We start from the raw sequence: 26,688 nt of genomic DNA on the forward strand, positions 1-26,688 counted from the left end.
GCATTTGAGTTCAAAAGCCATCTAAAACTTTCACACACTGTCCCAACACTTTTATACTAAGCACTTCTGGATTTTTTCCACTGTTCTTGGATCTGTCACCACTCTCAAAAACAAAGAAATTTTGAAAATAGTTAAAATATGAAATTTGAGGTTCTTCCTTGAATCCTGCCTTCCTCCTCTAAGATAAAGAGCACAGCTCAGCACCCAGACAGGATGCGCTCGCTGTTTGACTGCACTTGGAATATGGTATGTGATAAGACTGTGAGCTGCTACGGTTCACGGAAGTCCATGTGATAACAACATAAAAATTAGTGCATTATTTAAAAATATTTGCAACTCTGAAATATTTCTGTCCATCTGGAACACGTGAGCTAAATCTGATTCAACACTGATGTGGGTAATGTTTATTTTTAAAGCACAAAAGTATTATTGTTACTAAAAACAAAAACAAGCTTAAAAATCAATTTGCAAATCATTTTATTCCTCCTGTCCAAACAGACTTTAGTAGCACAGAAACAATGAGAGCTAACTCAAACTATCACATAATACTGTACTTATTTATCTAATGCTGCAGAAGCCCAGCAGTGAGTGGGGGAGACGCTACCAGAGGTTAGTACCATTGAGCTGAAGCAAGAAAGACAGTTTCATGTAACTGAGGGGAAAAAACTGTAGGTTAATAAGAATGATTATCAAGTAACTAGGGTCAAAAAGCAATGCTAAGATGAGAAGGATTGAGGACCCTAAAAAACGAAGGACGGGAATGATAATATAATGGTCCTCCGTTTTAAAGAGCTCAGTGAATATTTTGCCACTTACATTTTAATGTACCAGCAAGGACAAGATCGGGTGAGCATGCAGAAATAAGAGCAAAGGGATCACAGAGAAGTGGAGATAAAATACTGTACTGAACTGCTCAATTTGCACAAGGACAATTTCAAAGCATCATTCAGATGTGAAAATAAAGGAAATAGGAGAACAGAAGCACCCAAGCCTTGTGCAGGGAGGCACCAGCTGACAAGTGCTGCTGAAGCTTAAGATGAGGTTATAAAAAGTATGAGGTTGATAAAAAGTAAATCTTACAGGTAATGTGAAATGCCTAGGAGGCTTAATACTTGAAGAAGTGTGGGCAAAGAAATGTGGCATTTAATCTAACACCTGGACAGCCAGTGATGACAGGTAGAATAATAGGAGAATCCTTGAGAGTGAGAGAAATCAAGTAACATATCTGAAATATTTATCTGATTAAGTTTCAGCTTAACACAGGGCACAAATAGTGAAAGTAGCATCTTAATGCAATGCAATGCAAGTGACATCAACTCAAGGCACAGAGTGACTGACAGAGCGGAATCACAAAGTTATTTTTAAAAAGAATTTAGTAGATTTTGAAAAGACAAAAAATTTCTGTAACACAAAGTTTTATTCTACATCTGGACAGATGTTAAATAATGCTGAGAGAAAGGGGCAGGAGAACCTACAGAGGACTTTTTTTTTTTTTTTTTTTTTTCCCTCCTTCAGTTTCCACTTTCCACACGAAAAAAAAAAAACAACTTTTCACCCTGGTATAGTTACTCAAACTATCACTTCAGTGAGGAACAGACGGTTCCTGCTCAGAAACAGTGTGAAGCTCTGCCATGCAGAATCAAACCAGTGGACAGCTGCAGTCCAGCTCCCTGTCTCTGGTAACCACAAATAAACAAGTTCAACAGAAAGTGAAATACCACACATTAACAGTTCTTCTTTGGTATGACAGTACTATCATGTGAAACATAGGAATTTCTTTGTTCCTACAAAAACAACTACCAGAAAAAAAAAGAAAAAAAAAGTCCAGTTATCCCCTGAGATAGATCTGCAATTGAATACTGACTTGTTGCCTCCATAGGTGTACAAAAAAAATGGACAGATTATCTTTGTGCAGGGGATCTTATTAAATACTGGACTAAGGCAACTATACCCAATACTTTTTGTGACAGCACAAGAGCACTGCCTTTTTGAAACATGAAAGAATCATTTCTAAGAGCTTGTGAATACACATATTAGAATATTAAGTTAACCTCAATGTATAATAAAATAATCCTCATTCTTTAAAGCTATGTGTAAGGTTTAAACAATAAGTTTTTTCCTTCTCACTACTGCAGCTCTCTATTGACCAAAATAACCCATCCTTGCCAACATGTTGTTCTGCTTTGAAGTGATATATAAAATTTAGCATTTTTACAAATCAAATTGACATCTTCAAATGAGACACACTACAGCAGGATTTGTTATTAGCATTCACATACTGTAATCTAGCAAGAGACACAAACAAGCCTTTAAAGTATGACTGGTAGAGGTCTAAAGACTAAATTAAGGGATAACTTAGGCAGATTTCCTTAAGTATTCCTTAGACTTGTCTATTTTGTAGTCAAGTCTTAAAAGTACTGCTCAGCACAGACTACTTTCTCTGTAGTTATTCACGGTGTTTCTCTGTATTTCTCTCAAATTCCATTTTTGTCCTTATTAAATACCACAGCAGAGAAGATACCAATATTGCGCTGATGGAGGAGAGCACAGTTGTTAGCTATATCAAATCCCATTTGCTCTCTTTCCCTCTCTACACCATACAGAATAAATATGACAGTAGGATGGAATCGGCTTTACTATAATTAATTTGCCCAATGGCAAGCATATCTTATCTTGATTACTCATGAGAGTTGGTGACGCACACTTTACATAAATGAAGATACGTGAATGTAACATACTTTGTTGTCAAAATATACGTAATCATTAGGAAATACACCAGAAGTTTGTTTGGACTGAACATGTGCACCAGAAATCCTTTTGATAAAATTGCAAAGAGTGTATTTCACTCTATGCTTTTCTGGGCAAGAGGAGAAGTAAAAGGAGTAGAGATCTACACCAGTTGTTTTGTTTGTGTGTTTATTTGTTGTAGAAATTAAACACTGTGATCAAGCACACATCATTTCTCCTATATTCAAATTTGACTCATTCTATTATTCACAGTAGCATATGGATCTACAGATAGATAGGCAAGAAGATAGGCAACTTACTTTGCAGTGGTCATACTGCTGCTGTAAGGTTGGAACATCCCCTCCGATGGGCATTTGCTTTTTCAGTTCTTCATCTTTTGTATTCAGCCATTTGATTAACTCTTCCAGGGATGTCAGCAACCGGTTCCATTTCTCTGCACTTGCCTCCAAGTGAGCCCTGTGAAACAACATAAAAGCATATTTAATACCCTGAGTTGTACAAAACCCAAGAAATGGTAACAAACAGGTAGATATTATCTATTTATAACACTCTATTTTTCTATTGTTAAGAATGAGTCACACGTTCAACTGCTGAGGACCACTGACATGTTAAAAATAAACAAACAAAAAAAACCCCAAAGTGGAATCATTTTGCACAGCAAAACATTATAAGCAGGTGAAAAATGAGGGAATGCAGACAAATATGTACTTGATGTGACCTTTCTAAGACCTCTGTAACTCCACCACAGCACATGAAGTACAAGCCTCATTTTGTCACCAAACTGAACTTTCATTACAAGACCTTGGATCTCCAGCATCAAGAGCCACAAACTCTCCCAGAAGCCATCAGCAGTAAATTAACTGTGCTGCTGAATGCATTAGTGACAAAGATCATTGAATACATCACCTTCAGTAGATGAATTATGAGGGAATTAATACAGAGTGAATCTGTCACCCAGTTAAATCAACATAATCCCCAAATTGCACAACATCCTCCCCTTCTATTGTGTTCAAAAACACACTGACCTGATGGCTTCTTCCTGCAGTGCCTACACAGCTGCATGCAATCTTTGATAAGGGTCAGTAATTTCCCTTTTACTCCAGTCATTTCATGCAATGGACTCATCTGAGACCTAGAAGTATTTAGCTTATACCAGTAAACAACAATTTCTTTCACCATGCAAGTGACAGAATGGAGAGAGCTCAGTTCACTCCAGCATAGACACTAGCTCTGTACCTTTGTGCCCTGCTGCTGACAGATGAGTGAACTGAACACTACTATTCTGTTTTCTGGGTCTTTTCTATTTTGAACAGCTTTGTCTTATTTTTTTCTGATTCAGTGTAGTTCACATCTTGAAACATTCACCCGGCTTCCATATTCTCTCAAATGGCATTGGAGTGCATGTTTGGTACTGACATGACAAGTTGACATGACAATTGGAACGAAGTGGGTAATGAGCTGCAAGGTTTACTTTGAGGCAGACTTACGTTTGGATCTCACAGGGATACTGTGATAAAAGAACCAAGAAAAGTAGTCCATAAGAGGGCATGGGCAGGGGGTGGGGGAATTCTTGCAAAAGATAAACTAACTTTAGCAAGAGGAAGCTATTCTTCGCTTCATTTAAGAAAACACTACAAGGGAAAAAATAAGAATTACTACTTGTGTTGCTCTACTGCCAGCATTTTCCTTCATCACTGTTCCTGTCTTCCCTTGTTACACTCACTGAAACCCTTCCCTCAATACTGAATCCAACCTGCAGCCCCAGCTGCACGTGCTGTCAACAGCATGGTGATATCCATAAACAACATTCACTTTTTCCTTTTCAAAACTAGCTTCACTTCCCACCAAAAACGTCCTCAGAAATATCAAGCTGTGAAGTCTTGAACACACACTGCCCTCCCGTCCTACATACTCAACAGACCCAGCCCTCCTTTCTGGGTGTGAAGAAAGTAATTCTCCCTAGTAATCAGGCAGAGGAAACATGCTGCCAAGGCAGCTTGCATTTGAATTTATAGCTTTGCTGTCAGACTGTTGCCAAAATAAAGCATATTCATGGATTTCTAGCAACAATGACAATTAAAAAATGTAGATCTATAGTCTCCTGTGCATTTGATAGTGACATCTCTATTCATCACGACTTAGCACTGTATCCAGTACCTTCAAGCATCTCTCGTCTCTAAAAATTGGCACTCTCTAGGCTCCTGCTCAGTTTTAGAATTATTGCATTACTGTAGAATTATTGCACGCAGAAAGGATTTTTGTAAGGAGAAAGAAATCCCTGTCGCTAGCTAAATGACACTTTAAGGATGGACCACTTAATTTAACATACATGGCAACAATATTAATAGGAAAAGAAAAAAAAAAAGTGGTATTAATGCAAACGATGTGGAATATAATACTAAATTAAAAGCATCATAATTTACTACACCTGAGTGTCTATGTACGTGCCAGTACAATGACAGTACAAAATATCACTTGCACACAGTTAGCAAATCCAGCACAAGCTAAACTTGTGGGAGTAGAGTAGTAAGGGTCAGCAAAGCTATGTCCTAGCATCAGACACCATCAGAAGCACTCCTAATGGGAACCTTGATTGACACTGAAAAAAAAAAGAAATAAAAAGAGAGAGCAGTCTTAAAGAGCAAGTTTTCTCTGCTTGGACTGGGTAAGATCCTGAAGAAGAGCAGCAACTGGGACACAGCCTCCCTTTTGTTGGCCCTGAGAGGCTTCTTCCCCAGCTGGAGACCTCCTCAGCTTTTGTTTCTGCTATTTAGGTAACACTTCTCCTGCTGAGCAACAAAGGAACACATGGAATAAAAATATCTGGTGGGTGGTCTAAATATAGAGAATCCTTCCCTGCTTCTCCCATATTTTTATCTCTGCCCTCCCCTCAGTGCTGATCCCCTCCCACTCAAGAAGAAAACAGTCTCTCCTAAGAATTTGGCTTTAAAAGGCAAACATGCAGCTTCGTTTTCCTCCTGGGAGTGACATGACAGAGAGAAAAAGAAAGAAGCGTGAATAAGCCTATGAGTTAATTTCATGGAGAAGTACAGTCTTCTCAGGGTGGTGTCTCGGTCACTACAAGTACAGTTTTTAAACTAGTTTCCATGCATTTAAAAGTATGTCACAAGAGTTCTGCTTTTTTTAATGTGGAACTCCCCCCTTAGTTCCAGTAGCAGGGAAGTAAGTCAGTGCAGCAACAAGCACCATCAGCTCTGAGGATGGAAGCAATGAAGAAAGTCTCACGCTATCCCTAAGGGAGAAATGTACCTTCAGCAATTAAAAACAACCATAATCAGAATAGCTGAAAACATTCTAAAAAACTTACAGATGCACCTTAATTTAGAAGCAACATCTCAAGTTAAAATCCATTAAAAAAAATCACACTTTTAGCTCTAGCCCATAAGACAATTATATTCTCCTCTCACAAGATGTTCCCATAGTTTTGCTCTCTAATTTGTCCTTGAAATAAAGTACACCAAGAAAACAGAATTTGAAGGGAAATAGCCAGATCAACACACTGACTTCATGTTAGTCCCAGGTCTTGTTAATTCCCTGAAAAGGCTTTCATCATTGAGAGAGAAGTGAACTGCAATCAAACAGGGCAAAATACACCAACTCAGAAATGTTGCACTCCTTTCACAGGAGGCAGATTCAAAAGGTTAATTCAATTCTGTTTGCTCCACTATTCTCTGCCCTGCTTGCTTTCTACTTGTAGTTCACTGACACATGGCCCTGCAGCATTGCAGGTATTAGCAGAGTAATAATGTACACAGTGCAAACGTTAATAATGCTTAGAGGGATTCACATTCCATATTTACATAAAAGAGAAAAGACAGAAGACCCATTTTTCTGAACAACAATCTACCTGTTTTGAGTGTTCACTGTGCAATTGCTTTATCTCCTTGTAAACTAAACAATGTGGCCTTCAAGCCATGCATAATGGCTATACTGGCTAGCCATTTCTCTCCTAAGTATGATCACCACCAGGAAAGGCCAAGCAATTGGATTGCTTTTGTCAGAACTTGCAGCTGTTGACTAAATTGTTAACTTATGAGCATGTTTCATTCTCATTCTCTCTCTCACGCTGACCAATATGTGATTACAGTTCATAATAGCCCAAGTTTAATAGCTCTTGCAGCCTCTGCTAGCCCTCATGCCAAATTTTTCAGTTCTTCTGGTTCAAGCTCCTCCTATTGGCTTTTACTCAGCAGGTCCTGTCAGTTACAATTAACTGCTTAGCTAGCTGGTGATGGGGTAAGTCAAGATGTAAAGTAAATTTTACCTTTCCTCTATCTCACTCTCAAACTCTGGTGCCCAAATTCAAAGCTCAGTGCATTTTTATGGTTTTTGGAAAATTCATATGAATGTTTAATGTTGTCCTATTCTATTAAAAGAACAGTCTCCTGTAACCAACAAGGAAGCAGTGGTGACTGAAAGCTCCAGTAATACTTTTATTTGTAATTAAAATTAATGGAGAACTTAATTCACATTAATGAATACGGCAATATCTTCTTCCCAAATGATATCATAAAGATTTTTACAATGAATACACTTAGTGAGTTTGGCATTGGTAGAGTCAAAAATTGTAAAAGACTTGACTAGTATGTATTTTAAAATATTTCTTAATTGAATAGTAGCAATCAAAAAATTCTACTATCATTACAGATGAAGATAGTTAAGATGCAAATCCTACTAAGTATCCCTTTCAGTGGTAAAAACAAAACCCTGATTTCTATTCAGATAATAGTAGCTTCACAGAATGACTTCACTGGCATTGCTATTAATTTAAAATTAGGAAGGATTCAGCATATGTTTTGGGAAATGAAACACAGATTAGCAAGTTACTACTGTACAACTCTGGAGTGAGAAAAACAAGCAGTTAAGCCTGCATGGTGAGTTAACACACCAAATCTTCCTATTAGTGCTCAGAGGTGCTTTACAGAAGACAGGGAATTCACTTGAACGCTGTGCTCAAATTTCTCAAGTCTTTTAGAAGTCTGCTGCTCTGCTCCATATATATTTTTTTTAATTACTTACCTGATATTAGCTGACTTCACTTTCAGATCATTCCAGCGCTGGTTCATGTCATCAAGTCGGTGCTGGAGCAGGGCAGCTTCCTCAGAGTTTCCCAAGGCTTTCACCATTTTCTGTCTGTTTCCATCAATGCTTTTAAAGATGTCATTGTGGGCATCAATCTCTGCCTGGATGTCCTGAAATATCAACAAGAAAAGTCCAGACATCTTAGTTCTCTAAATAAAAGGAGAACTTATTCCCATCAGTATTCTCATCGTCTAGGACAAACCACGTAGTCTGACTTTGGAGATGTGGAGAGGAAAACCTGCAACTCTATTAACAGCACAATAAAAGGTTGAGCTTTTTAATGTGTGATAAAAGGAGTCTGAAAGTTATTCTCAACTCTGAAACAGCACTTGTAACTATAAACAATAAATTCTTTGCATGTTTTTGTACTAAGGTAGCTAATTGTTTCTTTTTTCCCCACATACACCCACAAGTATAAATGTACTGGAAACCTTTTCCCACTCAGAAGTCATACAGCTGCACCCTTACCTGTGCTTTCTCTTTGTTCTTCAAAATAAAATGTTGCAGAGACTTTACACAGATCACTGGAATTAGAACTCTATACAGCGTTTGAAGCCATACATAATAAAAGTTTTAAACTAAAAATTATGGCCCTAAACTGCAACAAAATGACTACAGCTACTGCAACCCTGTTTTTTGCAATTGCATACCTTGTCCTGAAACATGTAGAGACACAGACAGGGTGTATTATAATCTGATTTTTGTACTAAATACTGAAAAGTGCGTGCAATTTCAGCTCAGCTTATTTCTCCTGCCATCTGAAATTAAACATATTTTATTCACCATCTGTCTCAAGAAACACATTACAGATGTCTCCATCTAACCTAGCACAGTATTATTCTTAAAACACATTGTAACAGTATCAGAAAAAATCTCTCTCCACACCATAAATGCTTTCCAGCATCTGTACGTCTATGTATACACTAAGAAACGTAAATGTGTGGAAAGCCAGATGTGCTGGTTGTCTCTACTGAATTAATCAGCAAATTGTAACAGAAACTTGATGAAGATGTAATTTAACTTCTTTGGCAAAGGAATAATTCAGTAACTGAAATCATTTAAAGGATTTATTTATTTATTTATTTATTTTTAAATGCAGACAAATCCTCAGTATTTTCCATCTCTTCCCAGGGGCAGGAGACAAGCGGATCCTTGTACCTCCCTATCCTGTCTTTCATAATGGCTGGAAGCAGTGGAAAAAGTATCTACGAACCTGAGATAACATGAAAGCATCACTTAGAAAAAATGAAAAATGCAAGGATGCAGCTGGAGGTGCAGAAGGGAGAGAAAGGGAAAGATCATACAGAATCATACAGAATCACAGAATGGCCCGGATTGAAAAGGACCTCAGTGATCCTCTAGCTGCAACCCCCCTGCTATGTGCAGGGTCGCCAACCACCAGACCAGGCTGCCCAGAGCCACATCCAGCCTGGCCTTGAACGCCTCCAAGGATGGGGCATCCACAACCTCCTTGGACAACCTGTTCCAGTGTGTCACCACCCTGTGTGAGAAAAACTTCCTCCTATTATCTAACCTAAACGTCCCCTGTCTCAGTTTAAAACCATTTCCCCTTGTCTAATCACTATCCACCCTCATAAACAGCCATTCCCCCTTCTGTTTATATGCTCCTTTCAAGTACTGGAAGGCCACAATGAGGTCTCCCTGGGAAAGGAGTCAGAGGAGCAGGTGGGGATGTTTAACTGAAGCTCTAGCTCTCTAACAGAATTAGTCTGTATCACTTTGGACAAATTCTTTTCTCTGATTTTCCTCACTATAAGGCAGGTAAAAAGACACTTTTGCTATCTTTGATCCATTGTGATAAAAAACACCATCAACAACACAAGACAGTGAAGTCATCAGTTAAACAAATCAGATCCTTATCTGAAGACATTTGCAGCTCCTGACCTTACTCTCCAACATGCAAGATGACCCACTGAAAACCAGCTAAGTCCAAACAGCAGGAGATACAAGTGTATATGGTAGAGTCAATTTTAACTGCACACTGTAATCTGTACTTCAGAAGCCTAGCCATGTCAAATCCATTTCTACGCCTCTTTGAAGTTACATCACCAATTGACCTCTAAACTTCCACTTCACCATGACAATATTCATTCCAATCCTACTGAGAAATGACATAAAACATTCTAGTTTTGATTACATTTGAGTAGACATTTAACTATGCATTCTTAGCAGTTCAAACTGATGCTTCATTCATAATAGGTTTTATTCTTGTATTTGATGAGTGTTGTGTTATAATGGTAAGTCAGTCATAAGGGTTTTTCAAAGCAGTATAAAACACTTCCCTGTAAACACACACACAAGCTTCCCTATCCAAACCAGATTCACGGGGGCAATGCACTACAGGATGCAGAAAAGGAAATAAAATGTCCAAAAAGAGGGGCACACAACTGTGAAATGGTCTTTTTTTTAGCCAGTGAAGCAGAGAAGTTCCAGGCAAGAATTCTCTCCTTAAGGGTGCAAAAACAAGGAGAAAAAGAAAAAAAAAAAAAAGATAAAAAGAAACAACTGAAGGAAATACACTGCAAATAGAGAAGACTTTTTCTTTTTTTTTTTTTTTTTTTTTTTTAGTAAGCCAGAAGGTGTTTGTAGTTCTTAATCTGTAGTTACAATGCTTTATCAACTGAGTTTTTTGAAGTCAATATGTCACAGCAATTCCTTAAGGTCATATTTTGGTTACTCTGCAAATATTTATGTGCATCTATCTGTTAAACTGCATTGATAATTTACTGATATGAGGTCAGCAGACCTATTTACGTGTGTAAGTCTTGAAGGATTACTGTCCTAAATTAAAACAAAGTTCTTTGAGGATACAGTTCATCTTACATATAAATCAAGATGCAAGTTTCAAAAGATAGAAAAGAAGAAATAACAAGGCTGACTACTTTACCCAGCCATGGTATTAGAAGATTGCCACTTTCTTTAAATTCCACTTAAGAAATAAGATCAAACTCCTGCCTCTGTTTTGCAGTGAATTCAAAATCCCCTTATCTCTGTTCTGAACCTCAGACTTACTTAATACTTTCCTTCTTGCCCTTTGCCTCAAGGATTCAAGCTTTCATTTTATGCTTGGTTCTCATTTAAAATTTTGCCTCCATAATAAGTAGCCTACACTTCTTGCTTCAGTTTCAACCAAAATGTCACATCAACACATAATGACAGAACTGCAGAGGACACTTCCCTAAAAAGTCCACAAATAAGGTGTGAGAGACTCGATAACATTATACATAGCAATTCTGAAAAGGACTCAAAGATGTAGCTGACTCCAGTTGGAGTAACTACTGCAACATCCCCAAGGCAGACTATATCAACCTGTCCAAGGTAGAAGAAAGTATATGACAGATTCAAACAGATCCAAACATTGCAAATTCAACTTTAAGGTCAACCAGCTATCAAGGTGTTTTTTTTTTCTCCCTTCTCAAAAATAGCAGGGATACTTTCAAAGGGACAGTAGTTAAAATAACTTTCCTTTGGAAACCATTAATCCTTTATAAACAAACTAAAAAAATGAAAATCATAACAGCATTCCCATGATGATAGGCATTCCAGCACCTTTTTTTTTTTTTTCTGAATGAGAAGTCCACAGGGCTTTCTAATTCACTCAGCAACCTCCTGAGGATGTTAAGCATATTGCCTTACATTCCAATTTTTTTCTAGTTCTATTTTTTATACCATCTTCATTACTACAGCATTAACAGAGGCAAAAAATTTCCTCCTTGAAGGATCAGAATCTTTCAATTGAAGGTAAAAGTATGTTGGCACACAGATCACTACTTTTAATATCTACATACAAGCCGCGGAACAAACAGCAAACTGCTGTGGCTTTTGAACCATGTAAAGATCTTTAGAGGAGTTGTCAGGGCTTAAGTTGCCTAGTCATAAGTGAAAAAACAGCTTGAGAACCAGATTTTCCCCAGAAAAGGAGACCCCCAGGTTCCTCAGGCTGTTCAGATGGGACAGTTTTGTACTTCTTCCACCCAACACAAATCACGCTCATGACTACAACAGGACAGCACACTTCGTTCCAGTACAGGGAACTGCAAGTCCCTCAAGAATGACTCCCAATTTCCTTCACTGGCAGTGTACAAGTCAGCAAAGACATAGTTACAGAAATGCTGCATTTGCCTCTTTTATTTCTGACCTTTAAAAGTGATGACTGCTCAAAGTATCTGCAGAAAACTCTTCCAGCTGAAACAGCTGGAAAGCAAAATGTCAGTGCCAACCAAAGGATGTAACTGTAAGCACAGGCATCAGTTAGAACATCCTTCTTTGAGGTGTCACAGCAAGTGGCAGGGGAATTGATTATTTATTTATTTATTTTTTAAATAGCAGACTCTATTGACGTATGTTTTACCTGCTGCTGCCAACTGCAGTTGGGTACACTGCTGTGTCAGATGTTCCCTTTAGCCTCTGCTCCACTCAGAGCTTTTTATTTGCAATAGCTCTTAAGGAAGGAATAAGAATTAGGGCATGATTTGGGCATATGAAAGTGCCCACTGTGAAAGAGAAATGGGACTTTTATTGCTCTGTTCCTTGTGATGTTGGCGGTGCAAGAGAGGGATGCTCCGGCAAAAAGAGTTAAGTAGGAAAAAGAAAAAAAAGGAAAAAAGTTTCTGAAGAATGCAGGTATTCATCTCATTCAGAGTCTCTTTTCTGGTTTTAGAAGAGTTCTGAAGTTGTAACTTTAGAAGAGCTCATCCCATCTGCTTTATCAGGGGCCTGCAGCAGCAGCAGTCTGCCTTCAAGCAATCAGTTTGTAACAAATTCACATTCAGAAGAGCAGTACACATGCAGAACCCTTGGGCAGAATTGCCATTACCATAAATCTACCAGTGGCAGAAGCATATATATCAGCAATTAAACCTCTCCAAGATGTCACATGGAGACTACACTGCCCATTACTGCAGCTATTGTGACCAGAGTATAAGTTCAAAGAAATTCAGAAAAGTTTAGATACAACAGAAACTTGATTGCTACTCAAACTCTTAGATAACTCAAGAGGGAAAAAAAACAAAACCTTTGAATGAAAAACCATTCTGGGATATTTTTACAGCTAATTTTCACATGTTCCTACCACCAAAAACTTTGCACAGCAGCTTCAAGTTTCCAAAAAGCTGACTAGACCTGTACTTAAAACTTACAGATAAACAGGTACCATATAGTGCGGGTAAGAATTCATTTCACTGCAAGAATACTGATGCACTTATGGGCTTAGAAAACACGCATTTGACAACCTGTGTGGCTCCATCATATGGTACTGACCAAACATCTGAGAAGCATCATAAATCCATTAATACTAATTCCAGCAGTCACATAATTGAGACTGGGTGAAGCCAAATAGGCTCTGCCCACTCAAATGTAATGTGACTCTGCTTTTGCATAGGAAGGGAGTGTCGTGCAAACGTCTGCAAATGCCATTTGGCTTCTGCATTACGACCACAGACAGCACTCGTAATTCTCTCCTTACATGTATTAACAAATTCAGAAAGTTAAAGCAGCCACGATTGCTGTCATAATGGCGTTTCTCTTGGCAGCAAAGTCCTTAGTAAGAAAGAACAGGATGGGTATGTGGGGAATCATGAGAGAGAGAGAGAGAGAGAGACAAAGTGGGGGGGAAGGAATTTGCTAAAAATAAAAAAAAATTTAAAAATTGCTCAAAAAGCACATATTAGAATTTGAGATTGAAATTTGCCAATTATGTTAACTTTCTTCTTAAGCACCAAAGCATCCTCCACCTTACAAACTTAACCACAAGACACCAAAACGACACAGTAAGGCTGAAGCGAGAAACAATGGCAGCTGTGAGATCTGTAAGTTATACTTAAATTGAGAATTCGTACAAACAATCCCTTTGAAAACAAATAGGACAAGAATACTCAAATCACATGGGTGAACATGGAATTTGCAATGCCAAGATTTGCACAGGCCAAAAAAGATTAGAAACACTGTTTTCTAAACTCCTGGTCTTATCCATGCCATGAAGCATCTCAAAGACTCCAGCATGCATCTTCATCTTTTAAGGCTAACAACAGCAACTACAAGAGAACACTGAAACCCAGCTGGCAGACTGGGAAAGAGAAACAACAGTGTTCCTCATTGTCACAAGCGTTCTCATCTGTTATTTATAGCTATTTTTGAATAAAAGTAACGCTGGTGGGGTACTGAACAATATCTGTCTCATTACCTCCAAAGTTTGCTTCTGTATGAGTGGAAGAAAAGAATAATACAGCAAAAACAAAACAAAACAAACAAACTAATAAATAAATTAAAAAAAAACCCACCACAAAATCACCAAACCAGTTTGTAACAGTCTTCTGAGGACACAAGCTTATCATGATTCTGAAATTAACCAAAATGGTTACAACACAAACCAGAAAAAAGAACCGGTAGCTTGACTTCGTTTTATGAGGCATTTAGGTTCAATTAGTAATATCCATTAAACCACCTTTCATTTGGTCAATAGTGATTTGTATTAACGTACCAAACTAAAATTTTCATCTTTAAGATAGAGAGCCACAGAATCATTCTTTATAATCTGCACTTTGACTTTGTGATCACAATTTCTCTAATCTTAATTTGTATACTACCACATACTTTGCAAAAGATTCCAGTCTTTCATGGCACAGGAAAATTATGTGTATATATGCTACCTTTATATATTTGTGTGCATATGTGTGTGCGTGCACATGTGTGTATATATAGATACGTAAAGCCAAGCTAAAGATTGCTGCAAATGTATGATCCAGGTTTCATCAGAAGTGCTGTCAACTAAATGATCACAGTCAGAGCAAACACTCTAAAACTAACTCTGTGGAACCTGGAATGGGAAATAAAGAAGCACAGGATTTTCTCAGATGAGTCCTGTGAGAACCTTTACAACAACACATAAAAACTCCCAAGTTCAACATGCACCTGTCCTTTCTACTATACATTTTTCAAAGGCATACCCAAGTACATGAAACCTTGCATATCGTACCTTTTCAAATTTCGTCAGTAGCTCACGTAAGCTGAAGTTCAGGCCAATCATGATCAAATGTCCCTCGAAGCCTACATTTTCCTGGCAGGTCTTCCAAGCCGTGTCTATAGCCTTCAGAAAGTCTCTCTCTTTTTCAGCCTATCCTGTCTCAAACCTCTCTGGAAACTGCTGTATGCGTCTCTCTCCCAGGCTCTCCATGGGGAAGTTCATACAGCATCATAGTAGCAGCCCCCTGGTACCCACTCCTTCCTGGGGGCTGGGCAAGTGAGCGTGAGCCAGGCGATGCTCCTTGAGAGGTCAGCTTGGCCCCATGGGGCTGGGGGAATCTGCTTGTCACTGTACCAGGTCAGGATTGTCTCCAGCTCACCTTAGAAATGGCACGTGAGCTCCAAAGTATTTCTTGAAGGCCACAAGCTCGACGTTTGGTCTCAGTCACCCTGAACAAGAGAAGCTGTGCTCTGCTGGTGAGTGGAGGGAGGAGGATCAATTACTCCCATGTTGCTCCACTCAAGAAAAAAAAAATCCCCAGAGAAACTTCTGCTTATAGGAAGCACCAACAGCAGGCTCTTCAGAGAAGAACTGAGATGAGGCACAGTTTAGCCCACAACCTGGCAGGAGGCCACTTCTCTCTCTGCCTTCCTTATAGCCAGCCACCAGCAAGATACTGTGATGGTAATGGCCACATCACCTCCAGGCTTCCACCACTGACCCGCTCTGCTTTGCCAGGGGGACACTGCAGTGCAGAATAGCTAAGGCTCCTTAAAAAAAGCTTAAAAGGCACATCCTTCATATCATCAAAACAAAACAAAACATCTCCAGCAAGGGATCACACTGAAACCCCACAAAGCTTTCACTGGGGATCTCCTCCTTTGGTCCTGGTGGCTCTGGCAGCCGTGCAGTGATCTATTTCCAGCGTTTGTTTATTATTTTAATCAGCATCCTCCCTTCCACCAGCCCTGGTGCTGCTCACAGCCAAGCACACTCCCTCTTCCCGGAGGCCTCCCCGCTGCAAAGCCACCTCTGCAATACCCTGGACCACAAATCCTCACGCAGCTCTCCTCACTCGCCCCTCTCCGTTCCTGTCAAAGGGAAGAGTGCCTATTTTGTCACTAGACTGTAAAAGCTGTAAAAGCAACCAGTGCTCCAGAAAGCCTCCAACAGCTCCCTCATTACCCAGGACTCACCATATGCAGATTGTTTTTGTATGAGGCCTTTGCTAGCCTTTCAGTGGGAAACTTGACACCTGGAGGCTGGCTACTAGGAAATCACTCCGTTTTAAAGCATTCCCACTCGAAACAGCGTGTGTGCATGAGAAGGCCTATTTAAGCTACTAATGTTTTCCGTACAACCACACATTACTCAGCTGCCAGGGGAAAAAAAAAATAGAAAAAAAAAGCCTCAGCAATAGTTGCCAGAAAGTTAGAAGCAGTTAGTAGTTAGAAGCAAACCAACCAACCTCTTGCAAAATCTGGTACAAGTGTTATTCCTCTGACCATATGTGAATCTGTGCTACTTTTACTTTCTTTTTAATTCACTGAACTGTCATTTGATGTGCCAGTAAAGTCACTAATGACAAAACTGTCTTTAAAATTAATCTCATCCAGAGAATTACACTGATCTAGTTAGTACGGTCAGGATTTTAAGAATTAACCTTGGAAAAGTTTACTTGCAGCAGCAGGATTTTCATTTTATTTGTACTTTGCAGCACGCCTGTACAATTCGCGTAGGTACATTTCGCAAACTATAAAAGTGCTTGCAAAATAAACAGTTTCCCAAAGAACACAGAACTAGAATCCTGCTGCCTCACTGATGGGTGATGTCAAGCTGTCTAAATGTATTCCACAGCTTATGCAAGGAAAAATCCCAATTATGAATGCAGCAGCAGTTAATTCTGCAACAACTGCAATTTTATTTGACCCACATATTGCTTAATCTCATACAGGTTCTCATTCGTACACCTACTACCATTTATTACAAACATTTATTCACTGATACTTCCCCCAAAACTTCCCAGTGACTAAGACAGCCAGTACACTATGGAGCTGCAGTTTCTGATGTACTTTTCTGTGTTCTGTACTTCTGATAAAAGCTATATATCAAGCCTCAAAAAAAATTAAAAATCCTATCTGAAAGAAAATATTTCATTCAATTTAACATCTGTTAAAGACTTATTCCAATCTACACAAATTCATCACACAACAAACCCAAAAGAAAACCTACAGACCCTAAGTGATTAACCACCTTGCAGGGCTGTGAACTCCCTAGTTTACCCAATGTTCATGCATTAATGATGGCAGCAACTAAGCAGCTGCAGCCCTGTGCTAGCAGGAACCAACAAATACAGTGCCTGAACTTCTTAAAGTTCCTAGCCACTGGCCAGGCATCTGGGGAAGCATGCAGTGGTGCATTTTACCTCCTTTAGTGGATAAGGTCACTCAGTCTGCTCACTCCTGTCACGCTAATTAGCAGTAATAAAAATGCATCAATAGAGAATATTTTTTTTTAATTAAAATAAGCATAGTACCCTGCCCAGATGTCCAAACATTGATTGTCTTGGGTATTTTCTTTCCTATAATACATTTTCCCAAATGGGAATTTGAAACCCTGCTGAACCCTGCACTGTTAATGCATTTGATACGGTGGTGCAGATGATCATGTACTTGGGAACATTTTATTACATTTTGATATTCAACTAGTTTGGTGCATTTTCTCTAAAATCTGAAATTACAACATAAAACTGCATAATGATATGAACAGCTAATTGTACTTTCTGTCCATTGGTAATGTTACTAATGGCAGCCTGCAAAATGCAAGGACCATCAACTGAAAAGCACTTCTATCTGTATTACAAAAAGCACAGCAGACAGGGAAATACAATCATATGATTGCTTGCAACTATTTTTTATGAATTCTGCTCTGAACTGCATGTCCAGCAGATCCAGGTTTAAGAGCTTCCTCATTTACCAAGAATTAATGAAGAAATTGTAAAACCAGTAGTAGAATGATACATCTAAAAACCTCAGCACAGCAACGAACCTTTTTGTAACAAATCCAATTTTTTATCATATGTAAATCCAGTAGTAACTGAATGCTAGGGAACTGCAAACATGAATGTTGAATCAATGAAACCAACATTAAGAAGAAGAAAAAAACTTACTCCACTGCTTCTGGATGGAAAAAAATATCTGATTAACTTTGACAAGGTGTGAAGTTCTTAAACTCCAAAGCTAAATTTCAGAAAGGATAAAAGTAATGGAGACAGCTTCTCTGCAAAACAAAATTACTTACATGCAAAGACCCCACAGAAAATTTGCTTTGTACTTAAGATACGATGCAAATAACAAGAAAACTGTCATACTAAGCACAATTTAACAAAAGGACAAGAAAAAAGTTGTTTTTTTTTTCTAGAACAGAACTGCAAAAATCAACAGGAACAAAAATGTTAAGAGTGAATGACACAGGCTGTATACACATTGAGCATACATATATTTTACGTCACTCGCAACAATGAAAAGATTAAAAGAATAGTGTCCTCTTTTGTAAGACTTAGATGTGAATGATGCAGAGGTCAATAGGTGGTTATAACAAATCAATACACTCTGGTTTCTCTTGAGAGATGCACCTCCAGGCAGGACCACAAAAAATTCACTTTTTCAAAAGCACTGTGGTATTTTCATCAGCCTTACAAAATGCATGGTGTTAACTTGATCAGAAATGGAAGGAGAGCTGCCTCCTCCCTTCTGCAGGAGATGAGCATTTATATTACAGAGTTAACAGGCAGTCCAAACAAGTTCTTCCCTACACAGAAGCTTGCTCCCAGCAAAGCCCAATGCATGAGTTTCTAAGAAAGGTTCTTCCAGCACTGCCCTGCTGTTAACCTCTGCCAGAAGGCAGATACTCCAGTGACACAGCACCCCAAGGACCAAGAATTTGTCAAGACAGATGGACAAATTGAACTACTACAATAAAGAAGCAGTGGCACCATAAAAGTCACATAGACACAACCTCTCAAATTTCCTCTTAATTTAGATATCTATTACAGTGGTGATTGCAATGCTGATTATGAATTACGTGAAAGGGTTTGCAATATCCCTGGAACACAAATCCAAAGCATTGCACTGGTGCCTTTCTTTCTTTCCTTAAAGAGCAAATGCAATCAGTTTGCCACAGAAAAGCATTTTTAGAGTGGCCAGGCCTGTGCAATATTTATTGTATTCAGCGACAGTCCCATACTAGGTAAGCACAGAAAGGAAGTGGCCGTCCTCAAAATAAGAGGTATGAGACAGGACATTAAAATTCAAGAATGAAATGTATTACAATCCCAGATAAGATAATGCATTCCTGGAGACAAGAAATGATACACTGCCATGGAAGGGTAATAAAGGACTTGCTGTAGATTTTTCTCCTCTTAGTTTTGACTTGTTTGGACAATACATGGCTTTCAGCTTTATGAACTACCAATGATTTTCTATCTTTTTGGAGCTAAACATAAATAAGCTGTATATCTTAATCTCTTTGCACTTCCCAGAGACACCCATCACTAAAAGCAGAATATTGGCAATGTTCTCAGAAAACACACATTGAAATATCTCATACTTGGGCTATACCTGAAAGAGATCAGATGTCAAAGGGAAACACGCAGGGAAGTACCACTAAAGCACCCCAGGCACGGAGCCACTGCAGAATTCACTGTAGAAGAGATTGAGATTTGAATCCCACTGAGAGGACTGATCTGAACATGAAGGTTTTAATTCTGATCCTGACTGACAAAATGAGGGAAGAAGCGAGAAGTATGGAGGAAGACTGGCTTTAATGCCAGGCAGGGATTTCATTATCAGGTTGTTCCTTTCTAAATATTACTGGTGATTGAAAAAAATGTTCCTGTTAAAGACAGTCTGTTAAAAAGTTCAGTGAGTCTTCTTCTAAAACTGCCACTTGCCTGTCCTCCTGGTTTTCCCTCTTCAGGTGTAATACTTGTGCTTGCTTGCAATAATCACACCAGATAGAATTAAAAATAGATCGTAATTAAAATAATAATAATAATAATTTAAACCACATACTTCAGTCTTTTCCCAACTTTTTTTTTATTCAGTGGCATTAGATTCAAGTACCTAACCAGAATACAGTGCTATTAGAGCTACATGGCATAAATTGATATTTTGCCATGATGCAAGGATAAGCAGCCAAGCAAAAACATTACGTAAGCCTGAATATATATAATTTTATTCTCTATCTTATCCTACATTCTCAGTCAACTGAGTGACTTCATGTTGCACAAAGAAGTGTCACCTGGATCCAGGGTGAGTTTTTTTTAAAGCCACAGAGATTTGGACCATCTCTTCTCCCTGCAAACTCCAAACTCAGCCATTAATATTTGCTTTATCTGTTATCTTCTGTGCCATGAACATTTAATTTGGATACTGGCCAGTCATTTGTTGCATAAAAAACAAATGCATTTCAAATTTCTAGCATAACCATTATGATAATCTTCTGCATTTAAAGAATACAAAATAACTGATTTGCGTTATTTGAACTTTTGACTCTGAAGTCAGCATACCTACGATGTATTTATAGATAAATATGCTTTTATCAATTTTAATGTGCTATAGGGGAAGAGCCATAAAAAAAATATTCATCCATACTATTAATGATGCTTAAAGACTTCATCTTTGATACTTCTAAATACAGAATGAAGTGGTATGAAATCACCTTCCTCCTGCACAGGGCAACTAAGGAAGGCAGCTTACCATGGCTTTCAAAAGTCACAGCAAATTCTTCTTGCCATTCAGCTGTCCACCCCTTGGTACCCAGTAGGCATTATGATTTTTAAATTTATAATTGCCTCCAGGCATCCAAGCTCCGCAGCATACTTCCTCCTTATACCTATGACAGTTCTGCTGTAAAGGAAGCATAACTGAGGCCAGTATGCTTACACATGCTGGATTTCTCCTTTTTGAACATTATCCTATTAAGCACATTTGGCACATCTTTTCCTTGGAGTAAGCTCCCAGTGACTGCTCTGGCAGTCGACTCTCATCATCTTGACTTTGTCCTGAAAAGAACTTGGAGGTAATAATGACTTTGCATAGCTATCAAGGAGTACAGGAAAATACAGTTAAAATCCTCGGATGAGATAATTGAAATAGCAGGCATTTTCAACCAACTAACTTGACTGTATTCAACGCCCTAGCATGTATCTAGGTCTGAGTTTACTTTTTATTCTAACCTTTGTATACAAATGGTAGCTAGATGAACATTCTTCTCCATATTTATTTCAGAAGAACCCCCTTTCAAGATTAAGCTCTATGAAGAAAAAGTAACTCATTTGGTTACTTCCAAAGTCAGTAATAGCTTCACTGATGAAGAAAATAGTTAAGCTTAATTTCATTAATCAAGCAGACATCAAGCAATTAGGACATAGAACTCCAGCATCATCATGGGCCAGAAAATCAAATAAGAACTACCAACCCATAATTAGTCAAAAAAAAAAAAAAAAAAAAAAAAAAAAATCTTTGCATCTCCTGGGCAACTTTGTTTCAGTCCTTCTGCTAGAAGCTGTTTTACAACAGCAAAAAATTTCATTGTTTTCATTCCAAACTGCTTTCTGGTGCTGGATTTGCCATTATATATAGAGCACACTGCTGCATTAAGCTCTACAGGCAGCATATAAAAAAACTTCCAATACACCCTCAAGATGGAAGGGATTATGAAAAATACACACCTTGAAATTTCTAGGAGGTTCATGTTTCAACTCTGGTCACAAAAGCTCATGAACACGAAGGCGATCTTACAGCTTCAACATGCACCTAATAAATACCCTTTTCGAACTGCAAGCTGTGCTCCAGTTCAGTTTTTACCTCTTGATCTTTTATTTTTTACCCATCATCTCCTCGCCACCAGCCTCTCAAAGACAGGTTAGAAAGGTAAGAAAACAGAAGATAGCACCAATAATATGCTCTGTTCGTAAAGAATTAGAAGATGGATGAGACTCATAGGTTTATTAACTTCACAGTAAATAGTCATAAGTATGTATAATAGAGCCAATTTAAGACAACAATGATGAAGTGAATGCACACTGAAATTAGTTGGTGAGCAGCAGAAAGCAAGATAGTTCTTACAATTGTTAGACAAGGCAAACTACTAGTATTACCTTTGTTTTTTAAATTTAATGTAACTAACAGCCAAATGAAGTAAACATGACTACATTTTTCCTGTTCAACAGCCTTCAAGCAGACTTGAATTGTCTTCAATTCAACTTTTTATTCATTAGAAGAAGAAAAATTAGATACTTTAGGAGTCACCAGGCTTTCTGTTTCTGAATTGTTTTAGTATTTGGATTGTTCCTATTCAGATTGTCTGTTTTATATTGTATATAATTTCTTTACTTCCATCTCCACTTGACAAAGAACACTTAGTATTTTATTTTTTTTTTTTTAATTTTAAACTGACATTAAGGTGCATAAATACTTAATAAATCACTAAGTAGTACAGCTAATGTAAAAAGCCTTTTTAAAAAAATCTAAGTTTTAATCAAAGATTACAAAAGTTCATTACTAATTAAGAGATTAAATTATTCTATTTTGTACCTGACACAAAAGTGGACAGAATCTTTTTCATGTGACTCACCCACATGAAAGAAACATGAGAGAGACTTCCACTGCATGAACGTCAGTCCTTCTATCCATATTTTTCATACATGCATGTAATCGTGATTTAATCAGTGAGTCAAAGACAAAAAAGAAATGTAATGCAACATTTGGGTTAAGGAAAAAAAGATAGAGTCCATTTGCTCAGACCCTGTTAAAAACACTTTTGCTTCTAAATAAAAATAAGTTTACAGTGCAGTTATAAAGCATTACAGTCATAAACTGTAAAAGCACAGACAAGCCTCCCACAGACAAAAACCTTAAAATTTAAGTACAGTACATATGACTTCACTTATCAGAAGACATCAAGGGAGCAAGACACTGTATGTTTTATTATTGCTGGATTTTAAATCTTACCCCCACATTGATGCTTCTACAAGCATTATCTAAGGGCTTTCTAAGGGAATATCATTTGCTCTTAAGCCCTGGACAGCTGAAAGCAGCCCTTCATATCATGCTGCTGATTATCCTGGCATCTTCTACAGAAAAGAGTTCTCTATTGTAATAGTTGAATTGCAAATGTATAATTTTTAGACACACAATGGGTTGGGTTTTTTTGTTTGTTTTTTGCTTTTTCTTCATTATTTATTTTAAAACTGTTTAATAACTCAATTTCTGAAGATTATTTCCACCATTTACCAAAGTAAGAAATAAACATAAAGCTACACTAAGAAACATCAATTTAAATGCAACTTCCAAAAACACAGCAGTGAACCACTTCTTTCCAGTTTCTTACAAGGTTCTACATGCAATTACTAGTAGCAAAGTCATGTTTACTTCAAGGGTTAAATTGGTAAAAACACTCCTATTTTTCAGGGTTCTTTCCCCTCATTTGTTTTTAGCTTTCTGAATACTGTGCAGCCCTTCAGTCTTCCCCCCCAGTAGCACAAGGAGGACAGATGAGAAGGTGTTGTCCCAAACCGTGGTTTTAGTGGCCAGATAAAGAAGAGATACCTCCTTCAGAGCTCAGCAGGTATACAGACACAACGAAAACCACACCAAAACCTGCAGTAATGACTAATGCCTGGTTTAAAACTAAGTTTTCTCTTGGGTAACTTATTCCTATAACCAAAATCAGTTTAATGGGCTCATTTTCTGGCTAAAGGCTACCCCCCTTGCAAAGCCCAGAAAAGCTGGGTGCCAAAGATAAAGTCTGTAACATCTGTAGACTTCATCCTTGGCACTTCTGAAGTGATATCTCACTGCCTTCCCCAAAAATGCCTCTCCTCCTCTAGCTGGGTTGCTAGGATTAGCTGTGTTCCAGGAAATCCCAAACCCATTTTCAGGATCGGGAGAACTGCAGTGAACACTGTCAGCGCCTTTTCACTCTCAACAAGTTGTTGGCAGTAATTAATGTTTCAAAGGATACGCTGACAAAAGGCTTAAGAAGTGGAGCAAATCATGTTATTTGGTAGAAGAGAGAAGGAACAAAGAGAACAGGAAACCTGTGAGCATTTTCTTGTACATGCTCAAAATCAAAGTGATGAACAAAGGTCAAAACAGGCCGCATTTCCCATCTCTGCCAGCCCCAGCCTTGTCCAGCATGCTGATGTGCGCAAGGATTGCTACTGCTGTGCTCTCAGACGGCACCTTGACTCCTTTGGTGAGGCAAGAGGAGCCCAGCAGGTGAGCTCAGAAGGAAAGACAGTCATGTAAGAAGGGAGCCTTCTGAGCACTCGCAGTACACTCACACAGAGGGACTTGGAACCTGCCACTAGATTTCTCAGTGCTGCTGCTGCGAGCGTGCTTTTCTTTTGAAATACCCAATCTGACTACAGCTATTAAAGCGCTGAACTACATTTCCTCGCAAAAGAAGGTTTATTGTCTTTCTGCATGCTGTGCCGTTTTGTCAACTAAGAGGCTCACGTAGAGATCTTATCAGTCTCCTGTTGACAAAAAGTAAAGAGCATTTACAATTGAAATTATGATAATATAATCTTTATTCTTGAAATAAAATGTAAGTTGCATTATCCATAACTGCAGCTTATAGCTTTGGCTTGAACAAAAAGCTTATTTAAATGCAGTATGCTCGAGGCTTCTCTAGTCCCATTTTATTACTTGTTACTTTAAAAGAAACAAATAGGTTTTCCAAATTCATTCAGGCAGAGCTTTCTTTGTTTAAGGACGGTCAGAAACTTGATTTCCATTGAATTATTGTACGTTTTCATTCTCATTTAACTGCCATTTGAAGACAAGGTCTCCACCTGCTATTCAGAAATGCCTGAGTTTATGCTAGAGGAAGGAAGTTGAGGATTTTCACATAGATGTGCAGAATTAAGGTTACAGTCAGCTTCACCAGAAACAAAACACACTGGGTTCTCCTTACAGTATTTACAGCTCAAGTCGCATTGGCTTTTGTCAAGCAAGTTCTTGAAGGTTTTTGATTCTTTAGAACTTCAGCATGTTTTTAAGCCTCCATGCAGGAAGAAGGCAGAAGGGAAGCACACACAAAACAAAGAACAGAAAGTTTCCATCAAGTTGCGGGGGTGGACGAAGACAATCATGCTTGTCTCTGTGTGGAATAAACACATGCTAAAACAGATCTCCTATAGAACGACAATACAGAGGACTGAGTGGACCAGTAAAATATGTCAGGCAGCACTCATCATAAGCACATACAGTGACACGCCAATCCAAACAGCTGTAAAAGGCAGAGGCACTTCCCCATTGCATTTCCCCTATTCCTGGCATGCTGCTGAGAACTGCTGTGGTTGAGGACTAAGTGTTCAGAGCCATTTGTTTCCCCTATCAGAAAAGGACTCTTCTAGGGCAAGAGTTTCCCCTTCAAAAGTTGTCTGATCAGCCATCTGGGGATAACATGAAAGGCTCAACATGGAAAAAGGTAAGTACTCATTGCAAGTTGTGTAAAATGAACGAACACCAGGATAGAGAAAATGTAAGACACCAAAACTTATTGAGCTGAAGAATAGCTCAGTTTCTTTAGCACTTTAAGTAAAATATAGCTGTTACACTTTCAGGCAAGAATGAATGAGGGTAACATGCAAGTTGTATTTATCCCTAAAATCTTTCTTAACCATATAACTTGATTACTCTACATTCACCTATAAAAATACACTCTGTTAATTGAAGAAACTTGCCCAACATATTGAGCTGTATTACTGTTCTCTCATTAATTTAAAACAGCAGCAAAAAGAACCAAACAAAATTGATCTTATGCTTGCTAACATAAGATGGAAATTACAGCCTTTCTTGCTGAGCCATTCTCTCTCTGAAAAGCAAATAAGAAAGAACCAAACTGACTAGCCTGGAATAGGACCATTAGGTCACTGGCATCTATGGATGCTAACCATTGTCACAGATCAATTACAAACTACTCTCTTACTCTCCCTCCTAACTACCAAGTAACAAACAATATTTACATGTTTGTGCACACCATTTTTCTTTCTTCCATGCTTCCCACCCATACATAAAAGAGGGTATGCAAAGAGGGAACATATTTGTAAAGGAGCAGATTTGTTAAAAGCAGCCTTGGATCACATCAAGGGTGCTGAGTACTTGCAGCTCCCCTTGAGACTGTGGATCTTAAAGGCAGTAAGTATCTCCACAAAGCCTAGTGTTTGTATAACTAAAGCTAAAACAAACACAAGTGAAAGCCTGTCTGCAAGGAAATAAACCCCTCAAAGAATGACATTCTGTAGTTCCAAAAAGGCAGAGTAAAGACAAATGCTTCTTTTTATTGTGTCAGATACTTCCAAAAACAAAGAAGGCTTCACTATTATTACTGCAACTTAACACCTACTAAAGGAATCTTTCTCCTGTAAGGGGCTGTGTATTTTCCTCCTAGCAAAAGCCATACCTTTGGATCTCCCAGCTCCCTTGGGTTCCAAGCATCATGTTGGTTGTTGCCATCTCAGCAGGATGAGCACATGAATTTGAACGTGAATGAAGAAGCACTGAGCTCCCATCAAGATCCTACTGAAATTATGACAACATGAGGTGGTTCAAGCCCCGCTACACATTAAAAAATAGCCGGCAACACCACTGGTAATTTTTAAACAGAACTAAGTTCAATAGCATATGGGGCACACCATCATGCATGCTCACAGACAGCCACATACAGTGGTATACTGCGTGTCCACACAATGCTCACAACTTTCTCAGGAACAGCAAGGTAACATTAAAATAGACCTTCTAATTGTCAGAAGTTTGTGTAATGCTTAACATTTAATGAATACT

At 38.4% G+C, this 26,688-nt stretch overlaps 1 protein-coding gene across 11 annotated transcripts in view; it reads right to left on the reverse strand.

Moving 5' to 3' along the window:
• UTRN (utrophin) overlaps positions 1-26,688 on the reverse strand; it is a 344,046-nt gene that overhangs the window by 113,320 nt on the left and 204,038 nt on the right. For 9 of the 11 annotated variants that reach the window (XM_048937877.1, XM_048937878.1, XM_048937880.1 and 6 more), the window contains 2 exons: positions 7,789-7,961; positions 3,048-3,204 (listed from right to left, as the gene is read on the reverse strand). In XM_048937877.1, coding sequence (XP_048793834.1) covers positions 3,048-3,204; positions 7,789-7,961 — 330 coding nt within the window. Of the gene's footprint in view, positions 1-3,047; positions 3,205-7,788; positions 7,962-14,845; positions 15,271-26,688 lie in introns of those variants that run through there. The other 2 variants (XM_048937886.1, XM_048937885.1) reach the window with 2 other exon arrangements.

Source organism: Lagopus muta, chromosome 2 (genome assembly GCF_023343835.1).
Source record: "Lagopus muta isolate bLagMut1 chromosome 2, bLagMut1 primary, whole genome shotgun sequence".
Classification (NCBI taxonomy): Eukaryota; Metazoa; Chordata; class Aves; order Galliformes; family Phasianidae; genus Lagopus; species Lagopus muta.